At 42.6% G+C, this 27,287-nt stretch overlaps 1 protein-coding gene across 2 annotated transcripts; it reads right to left on the bottom strand.

The window, feature by feature from the left end:
• Positions 1–1,781: 1,781 nt before the first annotated feature.
• On the bottom strand, positions 1,782–26,507 carry CLTB (clathrin light chain B). 2 transcript variants are annotated; one of them, XM_075856641.1, is made up of 6 exons: positions 26,135–26,507; positions 11,304–11,353; positions 9,365–9,482; positions 7,529–7,640; positions 3,108–3,161; positions 1,782–2,090 (listed from the first exon to the last, which is right to left on the bottom strand). In XM_075856641.1, the coding sequence occupies exons 1-6, from the start codon at positions 26,316–26,318 to the stop codon at positions 1,919–1,921; spliced, it is 690 nt and encodes a 229-aa protein (XP_075712756.1). In that variant the 5' UTR covers positions 26,319–26,507; the 3' UTR covers positions 1,782–1,918. The 2 variants fall into 2 exon arrangements, with proteins under 2 accessions (XP_075712756.1, XP_075712757.1); XM_075856642.1 differs by lacking the exon at positions 3,108–3,161 and having other exon boundaries at positions 26,135–26,498.
• Between the last annotated feature and the right edge of the window lie 780 nt (positions 26,508–27,287).

Genomic DNA, 27,287 nt, shown 5'->3' with positions numbered 1-27,287 from the left:
ATATTGGGAATTCCCCCCCCTTTATGAAAGTTATAGAGTAAGTCATTTTAATATGACTTCTGAGGTAACTTGACACGTTGTTCCCACCCTACCCCATTTAATATTTGACAAATCCTGAATAAAAATGGAGGGAACCAATGATAACATTGTGCTGTACATTTTCCATTAGAAATTCTCACTATCTAAGGGTATGTTTACTGACTGGAGTAACGGGGGCAGGAAGCCGAACCACAGCATAGGGCCGCAGAAAAACGGTGAAGATTGCTGCATTTGTTAGTCCTCGAGATCTATGTGTCCAGTGCCAAGGTTTTTTTCCCTAAATTAAGAGAAAGTAATGACTCAATGTTACATGACGTCACATCCATTACAACATTGAAGACCCGGGAAGCAGACATCGAAAACACAAAAATAAAAATGGTACCAATGCTTTTCTGTGGGAACAGCCCTTTGTTGACTGAGTCGCAGGGATATAAAACAAGCCAGCATTGCAAGGAGAGGCAGTCTCTTGTACAGAAGATAAAATCTTTGTGTTATCACTTCAGTAGATTTAGTTTTAGTTTCAAGTGGTGGAACATAAGTACCGCAGCCTACAGAATACAATAATTAAAACGGCACAAAAACGAGTTTTTGCCAAATTATGTAATACCTAATTATACATATATCAGTACTGCATCGGAATCAGACGTTAAGACTCTAGTTTGCCTGTGACGCAATTTAAATATTAACTTTTCTTTGAGAATGGATAAAGGCAGCAGTTATGGTGCAGTTGTAGTGCAATTTAAAGGGGTTATCTTACATTCAGACATTAAAAAAAAAAGTCTGTAAACGTGTAAAAAAATAAAAACTAATTCTGTCACCTACTGCCAGGATCTTACCATTATCTGTGAGGACTAGGCATAGCGACAGCTTCTCCGTAGTACTGCTTTATCCAATGGCGATTGTAGCCTATACGTCACTATAGTGACAGCTTATCCATAGTACTGCTTTATCCAATGGCGATTGTAGCCTATACGTCACTATAGTGACAGCTTATCCATAGTACTGCTTTATCCTATGGCGGTTGTGGCCTATACGTCACTATAGTGACAGCTTATCTGTAGTACTGCTTTATCCCATGGCGGTTGTGGCCTATACGTCACTATAGCTCGAATGTCAACATGGCCTAGTCATCACAGAAGATGAAGGGATATCGGTAGGGGACACAGACGACTAAAACAGATCGTAATTATATACTAGACAACCTTTTTAAGGGCTATTTACACTTTTGCAACCATTTTTACTGATTCAATTAATTAGGATTATTTGCAAAGTTGATTTTTTATTTTATTTTAGATTGTAGTAATTAAAAAAATTGGTTGCATGAACTTACGTATCCTTTAATAATGCATATGTAAGCTTCAGAAGAGTAGTTTCAGGTATGACAAAGATGTTTATTGATAGGTTGTGTCTGAGTTTTGCTTATCAATTTGCTTCCTTTGTATTGTGCACCATACAGTATGTGCCTAATTTAATTCAACCCCGAATCATGAGGAATTACAGTACATTGTAACCCCATCTGTTTAAATCTCCCTGCACACAGACTTTTCATTTTTAGAAACCCTTATGTAAAATATTTGAGCAAGCATTGTAAAAAGCCAGGCACACAGACCAAAAAAAAAAAAAAAAGAAACAAAAATCTCCCCAAGCAAAAGCTCACAACCACCAAATACTTCCATTAACACAGCCTTAATTTGCCAAACATTAACTTAAAATCGAGAAACTGAATGAAATCAGATCTGGTGTTTAGATTGCATTTACAGTTTATCTGAAGGATGTGGAGGGGGGCTGGATCTTATTAATATTAAGGGCATAAGTGAATGGGCCTCAGACCTGCAAGGATGGATTCTTTGGTGTGAAGCAGGGAGGTCGGATGAGAAAATTAGCGAGATAGCGGCGTCTGTTTCAAGGAGATAAGTACAGATCTCAGGCGAGACACATCTTTTGACTGCTTGCTGCTCTTGGGGTTGAAATCGCAAAGGCGGGCGACGCGCTCCCATTCGGTCCCAGGTTCTTCATCCTTAGTCTCTGAAACCAACGCTTCATCTGACGCCCTATATTATGAAAACAGTACAAATGTTAGTCATGTAATTTCGGTACATTGTACCATACCTTTATGGGTAGCTGCTGCCCAGAACTAAGGGCTCATGTACTTGACTATATTAGGGCACAAGTCTATCTGGAACCACACTGTGCCTCTTGTACAGGCTCCGTGCACGTGGCTCTTCCAAGTGCCTAACGAATACCATATTAATGCAAATAAATCAATGGCTACATAGGTGGTTTTTCACTTTAAAAGGGTTATCTAGTTTAGAAAACACATTTTAAAAATACCCTATCAGGAAATTCTGAATTAATAATGGGGAGTCACTATTCAGAAACTCCATCAATTAGCTAGAGCATCCTATGGATTTCCCATGTGGGGGCGCTACAGGGAAATTAAACACTTGCTGCTGGGTTCTCCCACAGATTGCAGCTGATCACAGAGATAAAAAGGGACCCACCTCTATGAACCAGAACAGATCTACTGCAAAAAGCACCTCCCCTTCTAGAAATCTGAACACTACCATGCAAATGGTACCAATGTAAAACTACATTTCCACTGCAATGGCTGCTTCAAGGGAAATGAGCAGCCACATGAAGCGTCCCCTGGTTGTGACAACTAATCAACAGGTGTTAGGGAAGCCGGACACACGGCGATCTGTTGATCGATGGGGCAGCTAAATTCTAAGAAGTGATGGTCTACATGCAACAATCGCTTTAGTACTTCAATCATGGTTTACATATACCACGGCTATACGGAGATGATCATGTATTATCGCTCAACTATCTGCAATATTTGTCACTTGCGCTTCATTCTTTAACACTTTACTTTTCATATTTCCTTTACACAAATTATAGTATTTGAAGAAAACAAATGGCTCGATCCTGATGAAGAACTGCATATATAAATCACTTCCTATACAGTAAAAAAAAAAAAAATATATATATATATATATATATATATATATATTGTAAGAAACTTTATTCTCAGCCGAGACACAAGACAGAATAAGGGAAGCTCAACATACACGTAACCAATGACATCAGCATTAGGCTGTTGGTAAAATGCTTTGTCCGCAATCCTGGGTTAGTAGCACAAAAAGAGAGAAAGAGAAGACAAACGTGAAAATGAAGAAGAAAGTTAATAAAATAGCAATGTAAAACAGGTAAGTGGTTATTAGTGGGAAAAATTATAATAATACCCTCTTGAAAAACCACGATGACTATCCCTCCCTCAGGACCCTCATTGGTTGCCTTTGGGTGCTGGTTGACATTTCCAGCAAGGTAGTAAAGCCAACTTTTTGCATGTATGAAGGATGTATGTCGATAACCTGGAGAAGCTATTTAACTGCCCCCTTTTATATGTGTAGAGTCAGGTTTTTCCAATATTTGCACTAAAGTCAACCACTGTAATAGGGGGACCCCCATCTACGTCAAAACCCAAGTGCATTAGAAAAGTGGTGAGGAGCATGGAAAGCACTCTTTTACCAATTATTAAAAAAAAAAAAAAAAAAAAGTTAAAATAAATGGCAGGACCAGAATTCCAAATTGAGAAAAGCAAATGACCTCATTTTACAAGGCCTGTTACTCTTACAATAAACCTACATTTAAATTTTAATAATGGTAAAAATAAAAAAAGACTAAAAAATATAACTTTCTAGTAGATCATCATTTATGACATATGGATTAACATATTACTTCCAAATCACCACCTCAGCCTGTAAATGAGCAAGCTCTTTTTAGCACCCACTAATACACAGCTAAACAAAACCGAAGTAGATTACATATCAACTCATTAAGGAGTTGATAGTGTCTATATCTAAATCAAAAAGAGTCTCATAACTATATAAAAGGGATTGGACATTCATAGACCTTGGCACAAGCGACAGCACAACTGCAATATAACGTGTGACAAATTATTTCTCTCTCTTCTCATATAGTTATCCAATATATTTGCCAGAAAACTTGAGAGAAAGAAAGAAAAGAAAAGAAAAGAAAGACTTACCGTCAGAAGAGTGTCCTTTTTGCATACAGTTAGGCTATTATATGGACGTTTGTCATATGTAGGTAGATTTTCTAGCTTATAAACCAAACATACACCCCAAACTAAGGCAATCCCAATATCACAGCTACCACAATCTTTATTGTGACATGGTGTCATAGCTATGTAAACATGTGAATACCACATGATTATGATGAGGGAAGTCACTTGCAGTACTGGAATGGACGATAAGGAGCCAATAATTTCCTAGATGAAGTCCATCAAGAATCACTTTATTCCATCAACAAATGCATACAGAGTAAAGGCGACATTTCGGCCATACAAAGGCCTTTCTCAAGCCTAAGCAAACTAACCACCACCATGCACATATATACCCCCCATGTATCAAGTGTTTTAATGACAAATCACTTGATACATGGGGGTATAATATATTTGCATGGTGGTGGTGGGTTTGTACGCATTCGTTGATGAAATAAAGTGAACTTTTTTTTACTGCATATCTGGTGCAGTGGCAAATTCTTGGTCGACTGTAGTTTCCTGGGAGCTATTGGGGCCATTGATGCACAGTCCAGGAATGGTGCTGGGGATGATCGCTATTTTCTAATTTAGTTGAGGAGGTTGATAACATAAAAAGTGTCCCTAACTTTTCAGAATAAGCTGTCATATGTGTACATGAGGAATAACACGATTTCTGGCCATTATATGTGCCATTTTTTAGCGGTTTTCCCCTCTACACTCCACACAGAGAACACTTGCCAGAAGCTGCATCATACCGGTCTGTTTCTCACTCTGCTCCCCCCTCTCCATAGACTGGTATAGACAGCAGGTCTGTGTCTGACTCACTCTGATCCTGCTCCCCCCTTCCCTCCCCATAGACCTCTTGTAGTCAGTCAATTCTGCTCTGTAACTAGGGACGGAGTTTGCTTGACAAAGAGGGGTGGGCAGTAGATTAGAAGAAGGGAGACACCTAGTGGCAGTAAACTTCAGAGTTTGCATAGATAAAATAACTAAATTTTAACAGTAAACTACAAAGTTGAAATATATTTACACAGTCTAGCCACATTATTATGACCACCTCCTACGTAGTCCATGAAGAAAGATGTGTCGTGGGATAGCTTGGTAGGTATATAAGGTGTGCAATAGGCTGTCTGATCACATCACTCGTTGTTGTCATGGGTAAAAGGGGCGATTTATCAGAGTTGCAAAAAAGGGACGATTATTGGCTTTCAAGTAGGGCTGGGCAATTAATCGAAAAATAATCAAAATCGAAATTTAGCGCAATTAATTGAAGTCATCTTGCAAATTTTGGTTTTTATCTATTATTTTTTCCCGGTTTAAACTGTATCTGCATCTTCAGGACGCAGATACAGTTGAAACCAAATGGTAGAGCAGGGGGCCATAAGGTTTCTGCTTTACCATTCACTGTATCATCGGACACGAGGCAGTGACATAATCGCGCCTGTCCGAGTCGTGCTGCACAGGCAGGAGGAGTGGAGGGATCTCCTCCACTCGTCGTTGGAACAGTTAGGTGAGAATGCATATATTTATTTTTTTTAGCCACTATTGGGGGAAGTATACATTGTGGGGGCATTATACTACGTGGAAGTCAGTTATGGGGGCATTATACTGTGGGGGGCAAAAAAAGAGAGAGACCAGAAGCAGCACTCAAATAGCAAAAAATATGAATTTATTTACCCAGCAAAGCTTTGCTGGGTAAATAAATTCATATTTTTTGCTATTTGAGTGCTGCTTCTGGTCTGTAATTTTTTGCATATTCATGAGGAGCGCGTCACTCCTTTTTTTTTAAGCTAGCACCAGCCGTTTTTGGTATTCACACTGTGCTGCTCCTACTATTTGTTTGAGTCTATACTGTGGGGGGGCAGTTATAGGGCATATACTGTGTGAAGGGCATTTATGGGGGCATTATATTGTGTGAAGGGCAGCTATGGGGAAATTATACTGTGTGGAGGGCAGTTATGGGGGACATTATACTGTGTGGCGGGCAACTATAGGGTCCTTATACTGTGTCGAGTTAATTATAGGGGCATTATACTGTGTGGAGGGGAACAATAGGGGCATTATACTGTGTGGGGCACGGTCAGAGGCTATATTATATACAGTAGTATACAGCAGGATCAGGGAATAAATATTAATTCAATGGTGCAGCATTTAAATAAAGGGTGTGCATGCAAAAAAGGGGTGTGGCCTGTATATTCCTTTATTAATCGTAATCGAGGTTACATGTTCAATTAATCGTGATTTTTATTTATGTCATAATTGCCCAGCCCTACTTTCGGGCCTAGGGTGGCAGTATTTCTAAAACAGCGCAGTTTGTGAACTGTTCGCGTGCTGCTGTGGTGAAAGTGTATCATGAGGGGACAAGTGGCACCATTGGGAATAACTGAAGTGGAAACTGCGGAGCACCACGTGCCATTGATGGTGGAAGTGAACATTGGCTACAGATTATGTCCACCCATACATTGTGTTGGTCTTCCCTGGGGCAGATGAAATCTTCAAGCAAGACAATGCGATACGTCACAAGGCTAGAAATGTCCGACAGTGGTTGGAAGAGCACGACCAAGACTTCCAAGTACTTCCCTGGCCCCCTAATTCGCCAGACTTGAACCCAATTAAGCATCTGTGGGACCACCTCGATCATCTTGTTCTCTCTATGGATCCTCCCCCCACGCACCCTCCAGCAAATGTGGGATGCACTGCAGTCAGCATGGCTCTAGATACCTGAAACAACCTACCGGCACCTTATTGACCGACTCCCAGCCCTTCTAGCTGCTGTCCGTGCTGCACATGGCGGTTACTCTGGATATTAGCTGGTGGACAGAATAAAAAATTCTTCCCGGTATGTAAAGTGCGTAAAAACTGTCACCTCCATGCAAATTTAATTTTTTAACATTTTATGACAGGTACTCTGCAGCAGCCATATAAACCGCACTATTAATTATTTCAAAAATACGGGTTTGGCCATGTCTTCTAGTAGCATTCTCGTAGGCGTCGGCTTCTACTGAAACTAATGGAAAGCCTAAGAAGAGAAGTTTGATCTCCTGTTACCAGGAGAAGCGCGTCAGCTTTTCTATCTATGTGTATGTTAGGAATGCCTTCACCCTGCGCAGTAATAGAAGTAGTCACAGAAAGTACAAGTGTGTTACTATAGGAGTAACATGCACAAGACTGACAAACAAGAGGGGAGCATAGGAGGGAGGTTCTGAGAGTAGCAAAGATGGGGTGACTTCAGACCGCTTTCCATATCCTGCATAATTTCAGTATTGTAGCGCTCGAACAGGTGAAACACTTTTCAGACATATAAGTTTTATTATTTAGGCGGGAATACGGTTGAACTTGCACATTAATACAAAAAAAACATCAGTATTCTTCACCCAATGAGCGAGATAGATAATTACAATGTATAATTGATAAAATGATGCCACTGACCTATTTGTAACCTTATTCTTTTCTATTTGCTCACTCTGCCGTAGGTACCACTCTTCTAGGTCCTTCTTGGCCTTCTCTCGCCATTCCTGTTCTGTCACCTTGGAAGCGGCATCTGTAAAACAAAGCATTTATAAAAGATTGTGGTAAAGAGCGTGGTGGCGAGGATATAGATTGGTGTTGAAATGTATTAAAGGCTTAGTTTTTATGAAAAAATTATTTTTGCTTTTTTAGATACAGCTGCTCTGTATTCTCTATACAGAGCCGCTGTATCGTTCGCTAAATCATGTTCCCGTCAGTTCCGCGGGACTGACAGGTTCAGTGAAAGCGGGTCCTGCGTGTCTCTGTTCCTAACTTGGATGCAATGGATTACAGGGGGATCAGGACCAGCTGACACTGAACCCGTCTGGTGTGCAGGACTGATGGATTCAGGTCATAGCGAACGATACAACGACCGTGTATAGAGAATACAGAGCAGATGTATATCAAAAAGTAAAAATTATTTTTAATAAAAACTATTTCTAAAGTTGCACAAATCACATCGATTGACCTTTTTATATATATTTTTTTTTTAAAAATGCCTTTCAAAAGGTTTACATAGCCTTTACCCCTTCAGAACGGAGCAATTTTTTTCGTTTTTCACTTCCTGCATTCGAAGACCCATTATTTTTTTTATTTTTCCGTCAATGGAGTGGTGTGAGGGAGTACTTTTTGTGCGGCGAGTTAATTTATATTGGTAGCATTTAAAGTACCATATAATGTACTGAGAAACTGTAAAAAAAAAAATATTTGCTGGCTGAAATTGGAGGAATCGCAGTTTTTCTCCATTGTTTTTTGGGTTTCGTTTTTACGGCTTTCACCTTGCGGTAAAAACGACAACTTTATTCTGTGGCTCAATACGATTACAGGGATACCAAATTTATATTGTTTGTTTTAAGTTTTTTTTTACTACTTTTAAAAAAAAAATAAAAAAAAAATTAGCCATGACCTATTTTTCTGTGGATTGAGCGGTGTGAGGGCTTATTTTTTTGGACAAGCTGTAGTTTTTATTGGTGCCATTTTTTGATACATACAACTTTTTTATTACTTATTACATTTTTCTTTAGAGCGAAGTTGACCAAAAACAGTCATTGCATTGTGGGGCCGCCAATGAGCTGTCAGAGGGGGCCGCCGCCCTCTTTTTAACGTCTCAGATGCTGCGGTCACTTACGCACAGGATAGGTGATAATTTTCTGATCACTGGGGGCCCCCACCGCTGGGACCCCCATCAATCGTGAGAACGGGGGGGGGGGGGGTCTCGAAACACCAGATCCTCATTACTGCACTCCCCACAGTGAGAAGCTTGAATAGAGCGGCAAAGAATGCGCCCACAGCTCCATTCCCTGTCTATGAGAACGACTGAAACAGCCAAGCGCTGCGGTTTCCGTCATTCTCATAGACCGTGAATGGAGCAGCAGAGGCGTGCTTGACCACTGCAACATTCAATGTCTTCCTCACTGAGGTCCAGCAGTAAGGAGGAGAAGTGGGTTCGGGACCCCTGTTCTCACAATCAGTGGGGGTCCCAGTGGTGGGGCCCCCGGAAATCAAAAAATTATCACTAATCCAGTAGATAGGGTGCGTGAAGAGATAAGCCCATAACAAAGCCTAGGTACCAATATACAAACTAGGTAAGAACTTGGGGTCAACACTTGGGTTTATCAGAATGCGTTTTGGATTAAGAATAGGGATCATTGCTCCCTCAGATAGGCATATACGGAGTGCTCAAGGTTCCATCGTTCATGAAACATTATACATCTCCTAAGCTCCTATAAACTTAGATCTAACTTAGTTACAACATACCCAACTCCTCAAGGCGCACCTTCTGTTCCTCTCTCCATTTACGAAGGCTTTCAGGTTCCTGGGTTAGTCTATCAGCCTGAGCTATAGCTGCATATCCATCACTGACTCCACTAGGCTCCTATAAGAGAAGTTAAGAAGCACCACTTTTATAGTTATTCACGTTACATTTTATAGATTCATGTATTACCGGAAAATCTATAATAATTATGTCAAAATAATCATTAAATGGACAGTTGCCGAATAAGACCAGATACAGAACCAAAAAACTTCCACATTGATATTTATTGTACCTTTACAGAAAAAATCCATTGCCTTGCAAAAATTGCGAACTCTTGAGCCTTCTTCATAGCTGGTGAGGAGGTAATGATGTCATGACATAGAACATCCCCACATATCTATTATATGTGAGCATTATGACAACGTTCAACAATTGACTGTGTTATGACTTCAGTATTATTAACCCTTTGCCACCGCAGCCATTTTTTTTGTGTTTTAGTCCCTGCATTCCCATCCCTAACTTTTTTATATTTTCATTGTTAAAGCTGTATGAGGACTTGTTTTTTTGAGGAACAAGTTGTAATTTTCCACAGCACCATTTATCGTACCATATAATGTACTGGGAAAAATATTTGTGAAGTGGAATGGGGAAAAAAATTCCTCCATTTAATTTCGATTTAGTTTTTACGGCGTTAACGATGCGGTAAAAATGACATGTTCATTTATACTGCAGGTCAATACGATTACGGTGATATCAAATTGCTACAGTTTTGTCTCGTTTCACTACTTTTACAAATAAAAAAAATATATGGTTAAAAAAATAAAAAATAAATTGGTTTTGGGTCTCCATACTTTTTTAATTTCCGGTTGAGAAGCGACGCGAGTTCTGTTTTGTTTTTTTTGCGGGATGAGCTGTAGTTTTTATTGGTACCATTTTGGGGTGCATGCGACTGATTACTTATTATTCCATTTTTTTGTGGAAGAGGAGGTGACGGAGCAGGCGGTTTAAATTTTTTTTTAAAGGTGTTCACCGTGTGGGTTAAATACGGTTATATTGTAATGGCTCTAACCTTGTACTTATTCACAGCCGCCATCAGCTTCACACGGACACTTGGTTCCAGTAATGGCAAGCTACATTTCTCAGCTGTAATATCAGTAGGCTGGCTCTCCACATGTACAGCCATGTTTGTTAGCAGTTTACCTACCTGTCAAGACTACACACCACAGGGGAACATGTAGCGAAGACCGAACAGACGGGGACAGGAATTAGTGGCGCCACTGCAAAAAGAGGTTGGATGAAATACAGTCAACCTGAACACCCAATTGCTGTTTTAGATAAGGCCGAGTTCCTGGTGAACAATCTAAAGCAAAACCATTGTAAAAATGCTTTCCCTGCTTCACCGTTACGACGTACAGCATATATCAATGGCAGCAAAGAAGTTATGCTTCCAAACGCTGCAGACTTTTTCCGTCATAGATATTGAAGCTAATCTGTGGTAAAATCTGCAGATTTTAAAATCAGATTTTGGTGCTGATTTCACTCTATTAATTGCAAAGGGTGAGATCCGCAGAGAAAATACATGACAGAATTGACATGTATTAAAAAATCTGCAGCCCAGTTGTCAACGGAGCGTGAACCTTAGCCGCTCTAACTTTGACGCTGGTCGGTAAAGATTTCCCAGTTGTCAATTCATTCATAAATTAGCGAATCAGACGCCGACATGAACGGGCAGAATGCAGTGGGAATGGCGGCACCTATAAACACAAAATAAACGGCGCTGGAATCAGAAGGGAAAGAAGCAATGCAGTTATGGCAACAGATTAACATTTCTAGGGACAGGACAGGTCTTGTTTAAGGGCACGTAACACAAAATGTGACAATACATGGCCACTGTAAATAGGCGTTAATACAGATACAGCCCATTATAAAAGTTATTCTTACCTCGCCATAGTCTCCGTTTACTGGAGTGGTCACTAGATCATCAAATCCCCCTACATAGAAAAACAAACATTCGTGGTCAGCATAATTTTTTTTTCTTAAGAAACAGCAATTAAATTAGCACTGATAAAAATAACAATCATGTTTTACTGCTACTTTGTGTCCCCTAATCTCATACTTTTTTAAGACTTGACATGTTGTAGTGACAAGTCAGGAGTTTTGATTGGTGGGGGTACTTAGACCACCACCGATTACTAAACCAAAGCAGCAGAAGCCCTCGATGAGCACTGTTTTTTTGATTAGCTTTCCTTGAACGCCAAGCAAGCCTGTACGGACTCAGACTTTCTATTGAGGCCGTACACCGCTACGAAGAAAGCTGATCAGAAACTAAGGCCCCATGCACATGACCGTAAAAAACCTCAGTTTTTGTGGACCGCAAAAATGGACCCAGACACTTTAATTGAACACGGACCCCTTTCCGTATCGCTACGGATGAGTGTCCGTTCTGCAGAACTGTGCCGGGAATTATGGAGCATGTCCGTACTTGGTCCACAATGGCGGCACGGACTCCTCCATAGAAGTCTATGGGGGAAGCCAAAATTGCGGATGGCTGCGGAGGTGCGCCTGCAAATACGGATAGCCATCCGCAAATACAGAAGTGTTGCTAAGCGACACAAAGGGGATTTCCCATCAACCAGGCCTCTTTTTTTGGGGGGGATCCATATATATGGATGTAATAGGGATGCACTACGAACCGTATTTGTGGATACCATTCAGCAGAAATTGGTACGTTGCTGATGATTTTCTGATTACTATAAAGCAATACGGAACCGTATTTACGGTCAGTATTTGCGGATACGGTCGTGTGCATGGGGCCTAAGTGGTACAGCCAAAGCACCTCTGCCGCTTTCTTTTAGCAATTGGTGGGGGGGGGGGGGGTCTCAGTGCTCGGCACCCCACCAATCAAAATTTCTGAAAAGTCACTATGACATGCTGAAAACACCCCAGCAAGAGAAGTTCTGCCAGAGGAAAGGTTTTCCTACTCTCCCTCTTTTGAACACAAACCCCAGAACACAAACCCCAGGTATGGCTATAAAAATGGGCGCTAATACATACATCAGACTCTTCTGAATAGGATGATAAAAAACGAAATTATAAAACCGCCAAAAATAGACCTTACATACTGCATAGTTCTAATCTTACACAGAAATAAGCTTCATTTACACCGCTAATTAAAAAAATATATATATAGAAAATTAGGGACCACACTGCCCAACCAACTCCAAATTCAGACCTCCATATACACAATCAGGCAGATTATTAATATCTTAAATAGCATAAAACTAGACCAGGAAGGCAGAAGATGCACCAAATTTATCACAGTGGTGTATGCCGTATAAATTTGGCACAACTTGCTAGACATGCAAGATACTTTTTTCTCTTCCTTACGGCATTATTTTGGCGCTAGATTGGCACATTGAGCCACACCTTTGTTTCACTAAGCCATTCTCATTCTTTTTTTTAAAACGGTCTAGTGAAGTGCAAAAAGTGTATTTAATATGTGATATGTGCAAGGCATGTACTCCAGTTTTTTTTTTGGCGCAAATTGAGGCAGCTAAACGTGCCAAGATTCTTAGTAAATCTCCCCCACTATGTCCTCGTTGGATCTGGGAGTAACTGCAAAACAAACATCTTGTGCCAACAGTTATCTGCAATTAATAGGCACAGACAATCAAAATAATGTTGATTGGCAGTGATATTGTTGAGAACAAGTCACACTTTTCTCCCATAAGAATGAATGGGAAAGCGAGCGCTGCGGCAGCTTCTAGTGCCAACTAGGGTGCGCTACAAAGAGATTGGGGAGTAGGATGGTCTCTGTATAAGAAACATGATACCAGTAAGGCATCACCTACATGTCACTCGGAGACGACAGAACTGGAGATAGAGCCTGCAGAGGTGAAAACGGCTAAATAACGCCACATACAAATCATATAATGGCCAGAAGTAGTGCGATTTATCATGTACACACATATTACAGCTTATTCTGAAAAGTCACCTGAAAGGTAAATGTTATATATCAAAATGGGTGTAACTACCAGGGTATCGTGGGGCCCAACAAGTGAGGGGGCCCCGCAAAGGAGCCATAGAGGAGTTGGGCAATAAAAGGAAATAGAGAAAAGGCTGTATTTAGTCGAATGCAAAGCGGCAAAAGGCCAAGGAAGGGGGAGAAAGACCCAGGGGACAGAGCAAAGACTATGGTAATCATTACCTAGCTTTTTAACACACTTACTTGCTGATGCTGGTCATTGAGGAGCGGGGCCCCCGTAGGGTGTAGTCAGACGTTGTGGTTGAAGTGCGGATAAAAAAAAATGCATCAATCTTTACCGCAATTTGGTGAGTTTTTTTTTAATGCGGTTGCAGTTAAAAAGAAAACATCAAATTGCGGGAAAAACACATGCGTTTTTTACCTCATTCTCACAAGTTTTGATATGGGACAGCATTGCTGCTTGTAACGCCCATGTAGATCATGCATAGTTAGGGTCCTTTTACACCAATGTTGGCCGTAACAACGAGCGCCGATCAACGAGACCGCTCATTAATCGGCGCCTCTTTTACCCTTTCACAAGGAGCTTTGATTGGTAACGTATTGGGATGAGCGATCGTTACTACGATCGCTCGTACCCAAGCATTACCATTGTGTCGGCAGTACATCTCACTGTTTACACAGGAAGATGTGCTACCAACAACGATAATATTTTGTGCTGCATAAACAATAGGATCAGCCGATCGGGCATTTGCTCGTTCATCGGCTGATTGTTGACCTGTTTACACAGAGCAATGATTGGGAGCGAGCGCTCATATGAACACTCATTTGCCCGATCGTTGACCCATGTGAAAGGGCCTTAAATCTTGGATTCCTTGACTGAAATACATTATACAAGCAGCAGAACAAAAGACTGATCTGTCACTAGTTTAGTAATGCCCTATCTCCTAGCTAATCTAATAGACGATGTCACACTATTAATGCTCGTGAAAATCATGTGCCAAACGTTTATTATTTTAAAAGTTCTGATTTTTTTTTCTAAATATGTAAATGAGCCTATACTAGACAAATCGGCGTCACCACCAGCGATTCTCCTGAGGTGGAGAAATCAATGGTGATGCAAATGGAAGCCTATGGTTTCCGTTTGTATTCCGTTCCTGGGTTCCCTTGACGTAGAGGTTCAACGGAACATATGAACGGAGTCCTGACGCAGATGTGAACGAAGCCTTATCTGTTAAAGTCCTTTGTAGTCTACTATGTACATGTCCGAACTGCTATAGGAAACAGTAGTAAAAGCAATTAACCCTTTCCTGCAGATGAAGGGGCCTAATGAAAAGGGAAATGTGGAGGTGCACACAGCAGCCAGTTGTACTCAAACTGTGATTTTTCTCATGCAGATTAGAAAAGAGAAGCAGTCACGTGTTTTGCGGCTATGGGTAACAGCTCTTTTCCCACTAGCTTCTATACATATAGTGAAAGACTTGCAACTTAAAAATACAGCATTTACATAGTACACCATGATGGAGCGTATACACTTTACATGATCGCTGTAGGCCTAGTCAGTCACATCAGCATGTTCAAAACTACAAACAGTAGCCTGTATTCTGCAGAGGGGCTTCCAAGGCTACATATGCAAGTCTCCAACCTCTAATTCCCTAAAATATTAGCGCAGATGCACCAAAGATGAACATGTAGTTCCCTCAGGTCTGCTACACCATACTGCCAGGCTGAATACGTGAATGCTTGTATGGCTGTCAGTCAGTTTGTTTTCTCTAGCAATGTTATTCTAGAATAGCACGGGTCAGCATCATGAGGATTTACAGTATAACCAGGACACAGTCTATATTGTTTCATTCCGTGACAATCCATGCATCAAGAGTTGTACTGTGTTAGACGCTGAACAAAACTTGGCAAAGTTTGACTTATGTAAACGAAATCCCTTATAACCAGGTAAAGTAGGTGTAATAGATAAAAGTCCACCCTAAGGCTATGTTCACACAAGTTGCATACGCCGCGTAAACGCACACACCGTGTCAGCCCTGGGCGCCGCAGGGAATTCCAGCTGAAAAACTGCACCAAATTGTGGTGCAGTTTTCCGGCCGAAATGTTCGCATTAGAAAACTGCACATACACACACATTTTATAATATATATATATATATATATATATATAAGTTTCCTACTAGCGTAGCCATGGCGACACATCCCTCTGACATCCTGCAAGATGGCCCCCTGGGATGACGTGTCATCCCATTTGACTGCTGCAGCGATCACATGGGATGAAATGTCATCCGTCTAAGCGGCCTCCCCTTAGTTAGATTTATTTTCACTAATTATTATACAATAAAATTTGATTATCTCGGTCACGGACGTATATTTACCATGTAGCACATATCTTATATTGTTATATTACACACACTTAGGTGTTATTCTGAATCGGTAATGGTTAGGAAAATTAATATATAAAATCTATAAGAAATTACTTTTTTTTTTAATATAAATTAGTATTGAATATTATCGAACGGTTCATTTGTGGATCCTGGCTGCACTGCCTTTGCGCCTGGACTCCACCACATCCTGGGCATTAATTTTGTGCCCCGGGGTGGTGCTTTCTCGGCTTAGGGACAGTATAGACTCATCAATAAATATTTAGAAAATTCAGATCAATATACTCTCCTTGGTATTTTCACTAGGTTGGTGTGGTGCGCATGACGGGCAAGGTCCCACGTCACAACGGAAGTGGTTATACTTTGGGTGGAAGCACAGGCGAGGACTTATGCCCTTGGCTGTGATTTCATCCATGACACGGAAGGCGTGCGTGGACTGGCCTTCTAATGCAGCATGCGCCATTGGTCATCACCATAGTGCAGTACTATTTAAACCCCGTTAGCACTACATCTCTTCACTTCCTGACGAAGGGTGCGAAACTCGAAACAAGATGTCTCTCCTTTGAGTTTTCCAGCATCCATCATGCCAGCTACAGGTAACGAACATCCTTTGCAATACATACAAATATAAACATACAAGCTCGTCTACTGCTCCATTCAAAGTTCTCCTCACTGGCTCAGGACCTCTCCTGTGATCAGTGGGGGTCCCCAGTTAGAAGACCTTATCAGACAGAATGTTTAAATGTTGACCTTGGGATAACCTCTAAGTAGAAGATTTACTCACAATTTCAAGTCTACAGAGACCCGTATATTGAAGGACTTGTCACGATCGGCTGCTAGTAAGGATTATAGCTTTCCCTACATCCATGCTAAAGGTTTTCATATGTACAATTCGCTCACAACATTCAGTTGTACTTCACCAAAGACACCTAGGGGCAGATTTACTAAGACTGGCATTTCTGCTCCACTGCGGTAAGAAACGTATAAATAAATCTGTGACACCTTTCTGCTGGCCGTGCAGCGTCAGGGCGTTATGTGCAATGCAGACTAGCAGCACGCGGTATCCAGCGTCAGGATGTTTTGGTCTGCATCACATATAAAGCAAAGATGCTGAATGGCGTTGTGACCAAGTATGCGCCGTGGCCTGATGTGGAAGCCTAGGATCAGGGAGGGGCGGGTGAAAAGAAGAGCGGTGAGGAGAGTAATTATTTTTTTTAATATCGGATCATGCAAGAGGGGAGGGAGGGGCAGTACAGGGCCTGGCATGGGGCCCATCTGTACCCTGTTACGCCCCTGTCCACAGACTTAAAGAGGCTCTGTCACCAGATTTTGCAACACCTATCTGCTATTGCAGCAGATAGGCGCTGCAATGTAGATTACAGTAACGTTTTTATTTTTAAAAAACGAGCATTTTTGGCCAAGTTATGACCATTTTCGTATTTATGCAAATGAGGCTTGCAAAAGTACAACTGGGCGTGTTGAAAAGTAAAAGTACAACTGGGCGTGTATTATGTGCGTACATCGGGGCGTGTTTACTACTTTCACTAGCTGGGCTTTCTGATGAGAAGTATCATCCACTTCTCTTCAGAACGCCCAGCTTCCGGCAGTGCAGATCTGTGACGTCACTCACAGGTCCTGCATCGTGTCGGCACCAGAGGCTACAGTTGATTCTGCAGCAGCATCAGCATTTGCAGGTAAGTAGCTACATCGACTTACCTGCAAACGCTGATGCTACTGCAGAATCATCTGTAGCCTCTGGTGCCGATGTGTCCTCGCTCGTCTGACACGATGCAGGACCTGTGAGTGACGTCACAGCGTGATCTCTGGAGAACACGGCTGTGTCTGCACTGCCAGAAGCTGGGCGTTGTGAAGAGAAGTGGATGATACTTCTCATCAGAACGCCCAGCTAGTAAAAGTAGTAAACACGCCCCGATGTACGCACATAATACACGCCCAGTTGTACTTTTACTTTTCAACACGCCCAGTTGTACTTTTGCAAGCCTCATTTGCATAAATACGAAAATGGTCATAACTTGGCCAAAAATGCTCGTTTTTTAAAAATAAAAACGTTACTGTAATCTACATTGCAGCGCCTATCTGCTGCAATAGCAGATAGGGGTTGCAAAATCTGGTGACAGAGCCTCTTTAAATCTACGCCAGCTTCTAGCTATAGTTTACACCCGTTTCTGACGTAAATTATAATAAATTTGTTGTGCTGCCCAGTTCCCCTTTATTAAGCTCCCCCACTTTATGAAAAAAGTGGAGACCGGTATAAACGGCCCAAAAGTCGCGATATTTCCCGCAAATTGCGACTTTTGAGTCGTTTGCAACTTAAAGGGGTTTTCCCATGAGGGACATTTATGACATATCCACAGGGCATGTCATAAATGTCAGATCGGTGCGGGTCCCACCTCTATCAATTTCTTGCTGTTTTCAAGATCTCCGCTTACATATGGATTAGAAATCAGAGGGGAGGTTGCTCACGAATAGACCTGAGGGCCACTGAAAGCCAGTACAGCTTCGGTCAGTGAGCATCGTAGGGGAGGGAAGTACATTTTTTACAATCCGTATTGGGAAGCCCTCTAAGGCTATGTTCACACGGGGTCTTTTGCCGAGTTTTTTGACGCGGAAACCGCGTCGCAAAACTCGGCAGAAACGGCCCGAGAACGCCTCCCATTGATTTCAATGGGGGGCGTCGGCGTCTTTTTCCCGCGAGCAGTAAAACTGCCTCGCGGGAAAAAGAAGCGACATGCCCTATCTTCGGGCGCTTCCGCGTCCGACCTCCCATTGACTTCAATGGGAGGCAGGAGAAAGCGTGTTTTATGCCCGCGGCGCTCAATGGCCGCGGGCGAAAAATGGCGCGATAATTGCTATTCACACGGAGTATTTTGGGGGAGGAATATCTGCCTCAAAATTCCGTTTGGAGCTTTGAGGCAGATATTCCTCCCCCAAAATACTCCGTGTGAACATAGCCTTAGGCTACATTCACATGAATGTGACAGATCTTACGCGCGTAAATCTGTCTGTGTGCGTTGCGAGTAGCATGTGTATTTCATGCATTCGCAAGAACTTATTGATAAATTTTTTCAATGTAATTGATGCGTTAAACATGGACAGCACACGGATGTGCATCTGTGTGCTGTCTGTGGTTTTCACCCACCCATTGACTGCAATGGACGGCTAGTTGCGTGAAAACGCACCAATAAAACTCTCGTTGCGTGAAAATTCATGTCTGTGTGAATAGCCCCATTGAAATCAATGGGGCCAGGTGCTGTGCGTTATTTTTACGCACAGCACACAGACGAGATTCACGTTCGTATGAATGACCCCCTATTCTTCAAGTATGAGAAGGCTAGATTAATATATAAAAAAAAAAGCCTGGAAAAGCTTTTTGTAAATATTATAATTGTACAACTCATCTAAAAGGCCCTATTACACCACTGCCGGTTTAGCGAGCGCCGATCAACGAGACATGGTTGAGCGGTGCTCGTTTGCGCCTGTTGAAGCTATGGATGGGGATGAGCGGTCGTTACTCCGATCGCTCGTCCCCATCCATTATCATGTTGGCAGCGCGTCTTCCCGTTTACACAGGGAGATGTGCTGCCGGCAATGATAATATTTTACTTTTTTTAAAACAATCCGATCAGCAGATGAAAGAGCGATTGCTTGTTCATCTGCTGATCGCTGCCTGTTTAGACAGGGCAATTATCGGCAACGAGCGTTATAAGAACGATCGATTGCACAATAATTGCCTGGTGTAAAGCCCCCTTATTTGGTTTAGAAATAATCCAGTGATGCAAATAATAATGTTGTGTTTGGTTGCCGCCGCCTATTTGCATGTCTGCTGGCTTGTTGTAGAATGTTAAAAGCCTTTATGTAGAAATCTTATGTCGAGGTCTTCAGAAGTTAACATTTACATATGAAAGGGGTCTATTAATGATTAGATATTGTTTATCTATTGCCATCACGTTCCGCAGTGCTACAAAAATTTTAATTTTTCCCATCAGTCCCGATCTCTACAAGGACTAACAATACAATCTCCCTATCACACACACATGCATACATGTTAGAGATAAATAAGAAGCATTTTGTAATGTTGGAGGAACCATCCACGCAGATAATGTTCCTAGTCCGATTCAAACACTAAGCCACCATACTCCCCCATGCCCCCTTCAGGGCTGGGACAAGTAAATCATTAACCATGGCACATGCATTCACATGCCACTGACCCTATAGCCATAAAATCTTCAATCTTAAAATGTAATAGAGCCGCAATCTTTAACTCATTTTGTGCCTCGATTTTAACCCTTGTGCACATCCAATGTGCTTAATTGGGTCTCACGCATTTGAGAATGGTGGAAAACATAACAGCATATCCATATAACTACTAAAATTAAAGGGCTTTTCAGCCTTTCGAACACAATAATGGCTTGTCCACACACAACGGAATTGCTGCAAAAGTTTTTTGCAACAATTCTGTTGAAAGTAGCAGACTTCCCACTGCGGGAAAAAAAACCACCATTTCCTGCGGTTTTCACTGCGTATTTTTCCACGTTTTTCTCAATGTTAGGAGATGGCGACATCTCTGAAAAACGCAGCAATTCAGTCCACTTTCTGCAGCAGGAGTTCACATGCCGAATAATACGCACCGCAGGTAAATTTCTGGTCAGATTTATTACGCAGCGTGTGGATGAGATTTGTTAAATCTCATCCACTACGCTGCTACTGTAATCTGCTGTGATTTTTCTGTCCGCAATTCTGGACAGAAAAAAACGCATCAATTCTGCAACATGTGGGAAAGCCCTAAGAAAAAACCCTGTATAGGTTGTATATGGCTAAAAACATCAGTCACATACCTTCCAAATTCCTCACTGCTCCTATACTAACAGCTCCGTGGTCCCCTATGTTTTTTTCCTTGACGCAACAATGATGTGTTGTACTTGATACATGACGGAGGCAGGCAATCTTATAACTGTCATCATGGATGCAGCGGCGATTTAGTACCTATTTTTTATTTTTTAGCCATTTACAGCTAATACAAAAATTTACAGAAAGGTTATGAAACCCCTTTAAATATGGTGCTATTGGGAGACTACTCAATGCCAACAAAGATGTGTATATATTAGGACATCTTGATAACCTACAATGCTCATCTTCAATAAAGAATATGAAATGAAGGGTGTACTCACACGTGCCGGTTTTGTGGCGTTTCTTTGCTGTGGTGTTTGAGAAAACTAAGGCCCAATAAATACACCCTAAGGCCCCATGCACACGACCGTGCCCGCAATCATGGCCCGCGATTGCGGGCACGGCCGGCCGCCAACTGACAGCCGCATTTTCGGGCCGTGCTCCCATACAAAGTATGGGAGCACAGCCCGCAAAATGCAAAAGAACGGACATGTTCCATAATTCCCGGAACATTTCCACGGCACGGACACCCTTCCGTAGTGCTACGGAAAGGTGTCAGTGTTCAATGAAAGTGAATGGCTCCGTTTTTGATGATTGGGCAACTGGTGCCCTGGCAAATGGTAATCAGCTAATCTAGGTGTGTATATCATCTCACATATGGCCTCCTCCCTTAGCTTCCATTATAAACATGTTTTATAGCATTCCTGATACTCACCCCTCCCTGCTCAGGTCTAACACGATCATATAAGCTTTCTTGCTCTACTACAACCTTTACCAACGGACAGTGAACACGTGCAGCAGGTGATGTGCTGTACATGGCGGTATATTACATATATAAGGCTCTGTTCACACGTCATAACTTATATATTTAAGATCCATGACGTATATGCTCCATTAAGTTACATTTCTATCATGTCGGCACGTCGTCTCCCTGTTTACACAGGGAGATGTGCTGCCGACAATGATAATATTTTGGTCATTTAAAACAATACAATCAGCCAATGAACGAGTTCATTGGCTGATCATTGCCTTGTTTACACAGGACGATCATCGGGAACGAGAGTTTTGTGAATACTCGTTTGCCCGATAATTGGCCAGTGTAAAAGGGCACTTAGAGCAAAATAAAAAGCCTTTATACAAGTGGACAACGCAACAGCTAGGGAGGAAATGCTCTTCAAGAACTAAACTCTAAGTTACAAAAATAACAAGCGTATCTTCAATGTGTTGTCTCAGAAGGACAAGATTTTTTCAAAAAGATTTTTCAAAAAGAAGCCAGCTCGGCGATCATCTGATCCCCATGGGTCTGGCTTCTCACTCCCAGCGATCAGCGGTTATTCTGAAGTAAGCAGTGGCCAGCCACACAGGGGAAATGTCTGGCCACACAAGGCTCCCAGGAAAAAAAAATTAGCTGTGTGCCAGACCTGCGGCAATTGGCTTCAGTATGAAAGGGGTTGTCTCGGACTACAGGAACATACGCTGACATGCTGTCTGCACTGTATAATGGATCATTTCTGATTTTTTGGGAATATTTGAATTATATGAAAATATACAGTATATAAAAATACGTGACTAAGCAATGCCAGAACCAACGCTTATGGCCTTGTGAACACGCACCCAATAATATACTTTGACAAGTTACTAGAACACCCAAAAGAGTACAAATGTTTACAACCTTGTTTATATTCGATAAATTTTATATAATAATGATACAATTTATAAAAATACTAATACTACTAATAATAATACTAATTAATAATAATATTGGAAAAAATTATAAGAAGGGGCAGACAGCTATGTACTTAAAGCGACCCTCCGGTAACTGTACAGCATTTGAAATGGTGTATATTAAGTATTGCCTGCTGGCCCTCTGACATGGATTTGTTGTTTTAGGGTCCCCTCCGTGCTATCCCAACATGGCTGCAGCGCTTCTTAGCCTACGAGTGAGACATTCCCACTGTTCACGGATTGGCCAGAGCTGATCACGTGAGCAGATCTGTCCAATCCATGAACAGTGGGAATGTCTTAGACCGAGTTTAAGAAGCACTGTGGCCATTTTGAGACAATACAGAGGGGACCTTAAAACGCCGGATCCACGACAGAGGGGAACAACTGGAGGGCACCAGGTAAAATTACTCCATCAACTTTATAATTTTGTCCGGAGACTGGAGAGTCGCTTTAACCAAGTTTATAACGGTGTTTGAACTAAATATTTACAAGGCTCGGCTCCTACCACTCCAAAACAATTACTGCTCCAAGGAATGTGTTTGGTTTGAAAAATGTTCTCTAGATATCGGTGTCCCCAAATATCTCATCACATGGAAACACTCAGTAAGACTGATAAACGACTTGGTGTAAAGTGCCAAGGAATCAGGATGCCATGCTGGCATTATGTCCGAGTACCAGCCTTTCTACCAATGTGCTGAGGGCCAGAGCAGGCATAGAGCCAAGCTTCCTGTGCTGCAGTGCCTGTAATATGATCCTGGTTACAGTTTTCAATGCAAGGAGTGAATTACTACAATACTACACCTATATGAGCTGCCCCATCAAACTAGGCGGAGGGCTTCCCTCCCTGGGATTTAAAGGGGTATTCCCAGAATCGACATTTATCACCTATCCACAGAACAGGTGGTAACTGTCCGATCACTTAGACCCCCACCGATCGCAAGAACGAGGGGGAACCCCCTGTCCTTCCTCACTGCTCGACCGCAGAGAGGAGGACATTAAATGGATCGGCCATTGAGCATGCGCCCTGCCGCTTCACTCAATGTCTAACGAATCGACGGATAAAAACCGAGTACATCGCTTGGCTGTTTCAGTCAGTCCCATAAACATTGAACGGAGCAGTCGTCACATGCACGACCGCCGCTTTATTCAAGCTCCTCCTCACTGGAAGGGGTGCAGCGAAGAGGAACGGGAGGTTTAGGATCCCCATACTCGCGACCGGTGATGGTCCCGACAGTGGGGCCCGGAGCGATCAAACAATTATCCCCTATCCTGTGGATAGGGGATAATTGTCGATTCTTTAACAACCCCTTTAAAAAGTAAATTAAAGAACATTTATTTTTCTCCTTCCTGTTTCTTACTTACAACAGCCTCTCGGGAAACTGGGTGACAACCAGTATGGCTACCATTACAGCCTTAATAGGGGATATCATCCAGCTTTCATAGAGGTTCAGGTTCACTAAACAGGGTACATACAATTTACTACCTTGAGTGACGACCCTTGAGTGAGCTATAATGGTAGCCAGATGGGTTCTCAAAAAGCTTTCCAATAAGGCCGGGTTCCTATATACGCGGCATAGTTTCCCTCCGGCGTGTTACAGAAACGCTGTCGGGAAACTGATGCTAGAACGGATCCCATGCTTTTCCCAGAACCCTACCCATAGCACCCAGACAACCTGCAGAGTGCCACAGATTTTGATCTTTACTTTCGCCAGACCGAAAAATGTCACCTACATCGCTTTCCCGTCTGGCTATAGACGCCGCGTCAGTGCAAAACTTTTCAGTTATATCCAGCTGAGGCTAAAAGCAACTGGCCGGAAGCAACTGATATATGGAAACCTAGCCTAAGTTTCTGAATGGAATTTGAGAACTTGACAGGACAGAATTCACCAGGGGAAACCGCATCTGGCCATACATTTCCGCTGCAGGGAAAATATAGTATTACATTTCAGCCATTCAAATTAATAGCCTAGCATGTAATATGTAGACAGGCCAACCGCAAGAGGGAGGCTCGCTCTTTGTGAGCGGCTCTCTGCTCCGGCTCAGAGGAGTCCCCAGCAGTAGACCCCTTCCTATGAGATCTATGTGTTCCAATAAGACACATGGAAAGGATTTGTCTTTGGGAGACAAGGCCTTTACCACATTTACGAGGTCAATTTACTTTCATAACAAATGGCAATAAAAGGCCTGTCCTCCGGACAGCTTTTCGATATGGCTGGAACCGCTCAAAGAGACGCACCGGTATTTAGAGTACAGCAGTGGGGCCCCTTGGGTAAGAAGGTCCCATTGCGACTAACATTAGGTCATTCTCTGAGGGAAAGGGCTAGTCAAATCTTGCTCAGGTACATGTTTTATTAAATTTTATGTTACAAAAAAAATATGTACACGGCCCACCACCATATTTAATTGTAAGCAAATGGCATAAAAGGCGGAAACTGCCAACCAAAACATTATGTGGCCACAGACATAGGATAATTGTCAGACAATCAGTCCCAATTCTCCCACTTAGGCCCCGTGGACACGACCATAAAATCGCCCGTAGTTACGGACCAGAATTACGGGCCCATTAATTTCTATGGCCGACGGACACCTTCCCGTATATCTACTGGAGGGTGTCCCTGACGTAGAAACCAGCCGTAAAAAATAGGACATGTCCTATTTTTTTATTTACGGACCGCGCTCCTATACTTTATAATGGGAACACGGCCCATAAATACAGCCGGCTGCCCGCGGCCTTCTGTGCCCGTAATTACAGGCACGGTCGTATTGCATGGGGCCTTACAGAATGTCTGATATTTCAGGAGATTAGCGGCTGTCAAACACCTCTGACAATGCTTATTTCTTCTGATGGCAGCCCTCGACTCAGCTCTACCAGGCCCCAGATATACTAGATTTATGGTGAATTGCAACAAAATTAGCAGAATCCCCGACAAAAAACTACAGCCATAAGCCTCGATCTGATGGATATTCCCATTATTTCATACCGGAACGATCACCTGAGCTGCCTCTTAGGCTCCTTTTACACCGTCCAATATTGGCAGTAAAAACGAGTGCCAATCAACGAGACAGCTCGTTGATTAGCGCTCATTCCCCCCTTAACAAGGAGCTATGCATAGGGATGAGCACTCGTTACTATGATCGCTTGTCCCCATTCATTACCATCATGTCGGAAGCGCATCTCTCTGATGTGCTGCCAGCAACGATAATATTTTGTGCTGCATAAACAATAAGATCAGTCGATGAACGAGTGTTTGCTCGTTCATCGGCTGATTGTTGCCCTGTTTACATAGGGCAACGACCGGGGACGAGCTCATTTGCCTGATCATTGGCCCGTGAAAAAGGTCCTTTACTTCCAGCGATAGGTACAGAATCATTGGTCCCTTTGTATAATCCTGTATGATGTGATCAATCATAGCAGCAATGATGATCCGGGCCCAGGATCCAATCATTTTTTCTTGTGGTTATTGGAATATTTTTGGGAAGACTGTAGTGTATATGCCAGGAATATCACATATACCCCACTGACCAGGATGAACATATACACTGCTGCTGATATATAGTATATGGCCTTCCCTAAGCTTGTGCCAGCTGAGTTACAGGACAGATGCCCAGGAACACTGACCAGAAATGTAGCTGATCAGTATACGGCTTGTGAACAGTCCTGCACCTGCTGTATGACCTTGAGGAAGCGTCTGCTTGTTACTAAAGTGCAAGCTCTGCGCACAAGAAGGTCCATGCACTTAACATATACAACATTTTCTATACACAACTCACCTAAATCGGACTGCTCGATAGAAGACGCCTGGCTGCTCACCAGCACTGCCCCGAATCCTTCGTCATTCTCTATCCCGGCGATCTCGCTTTCTTGCTGGGCCAGGAAAGCGGCAGCTGGGTCCTCTTCTGTCTCTGCGGCAGCTCCGCTCTCGGAGGAGGAGAAGAAGCCGAAATCGTCAGACATCTTTCCTTCCTTCCTTTCAGCAGCAGCGGTGTGTGTGACCTTATGACCGGGGAACTCAGAGATCAGGGCAGATCCTAGAAGGAGCAAGCCATTCCAAGCGTACAATGAGCGGCACCCAACCCTATTCCTGCTGCTCCACTCTAGAGGCAGGACCACAGCGGTGACATCAGAGCAGCGCGGCTGCAATACACAGAATACGCCGCAAGGTGTTGCTGTTCTCTCTGGCATTCATGCTGTGTCATGTCCATTATTGTCCACAGTCTCGCTAGACACATTAGACGTTGTGTGTGAACACTTACATGACTCACGCTTTAATCTATAGCCACCTACATCAGTGTAAAGTTCCGGTTTTAGATAAGGGATCGTCCACTTTGTCATCGCTGACATTAGATTGTTCCGCTGCTAAAATAACCAGCGATCACAAGGGGTTTCTGGCAGCAGGTGTTCAATTTCCCTGTAGCGCTGATGCAGGACTAAGGTGGAATTACACTGTTTCTATTGAAAGTAATGGGCTGTCCGTGTAATCTATGGACCTGCTGGGTCCTCCAGAGTGTGGCTCCTAAACGAGGGACTCTCCTCCATTTAGGCTGGTTCACACCTTGCAGTCAAAATGCGTTTTTTACCACGATTTGCTGCTACAGGACTCGGTTTTGCCACAGCTGCAGCAGAAAACACCTTCTTTTGACCATGACGTGTGTACCCAGCCTAAGCCTGCCTGTGCACAATGTGACAAAACTTCAGTATTTGCCGCTTGTCCGACCACCGCGTGGCAAAAACACGTGGTTCCGAAGTGATTTACTGTGATCTGATGGCAAGAACAGGTGAAGCACATGGTTTTTATATGGTTCATCTGTACTTGTGAAATTGCGGCAATTTGTGGTAAACTGCAGTTTTTGAAACGCATTGGTCGGCTGCGCGGCAATTACCGGCGCTCGGCTGCATTGTGTACAGGCACCCGTAATCAAAGTT

This window comes from Rhinoderma darwinii, chromosome 3 (genome assembly GCF_050947455.1).
Source record: "Rhinoderma darwinii isolate aRhiDar2 chromosome 3, aRhiDar2.hap1, whole genome shotgun sequence".
Lineage (NCBI taxonomy): Eukaryota > Metazoa > Chordata > Amphibia > Anura > Rhinodermatidae > Rhinoderma > Rhinoderma darwinii.
This window is presented reverse-complemented; position numbering and strand designations above follow the sequence as displayed.

Bases quoted from the DNA above. Each gene is read 5' to 3' on its own strand.
- CLTB (XM_075856641.1), bottom strand. From the start codon at position 26,318: ATGTCTGACGATTTCGGCTTCTTCTCCTCCTCCGAGAGCGGAGCTGCC. The intron at 9,483-11,303 runs GTAAGAATAACT...CTTCTCTTATAG, and splicing joins TAAACGGAGACTATGGCGAG to GAGCCTAGTGGAGTCAGTGA. The intron at 3,162-7,528 runs GTCAGTGGCATC...CTACTAACCCAG, and splicing joins AAGAATAAGGTTACAAATAG to GATTGCGGACAAAGCATTTT.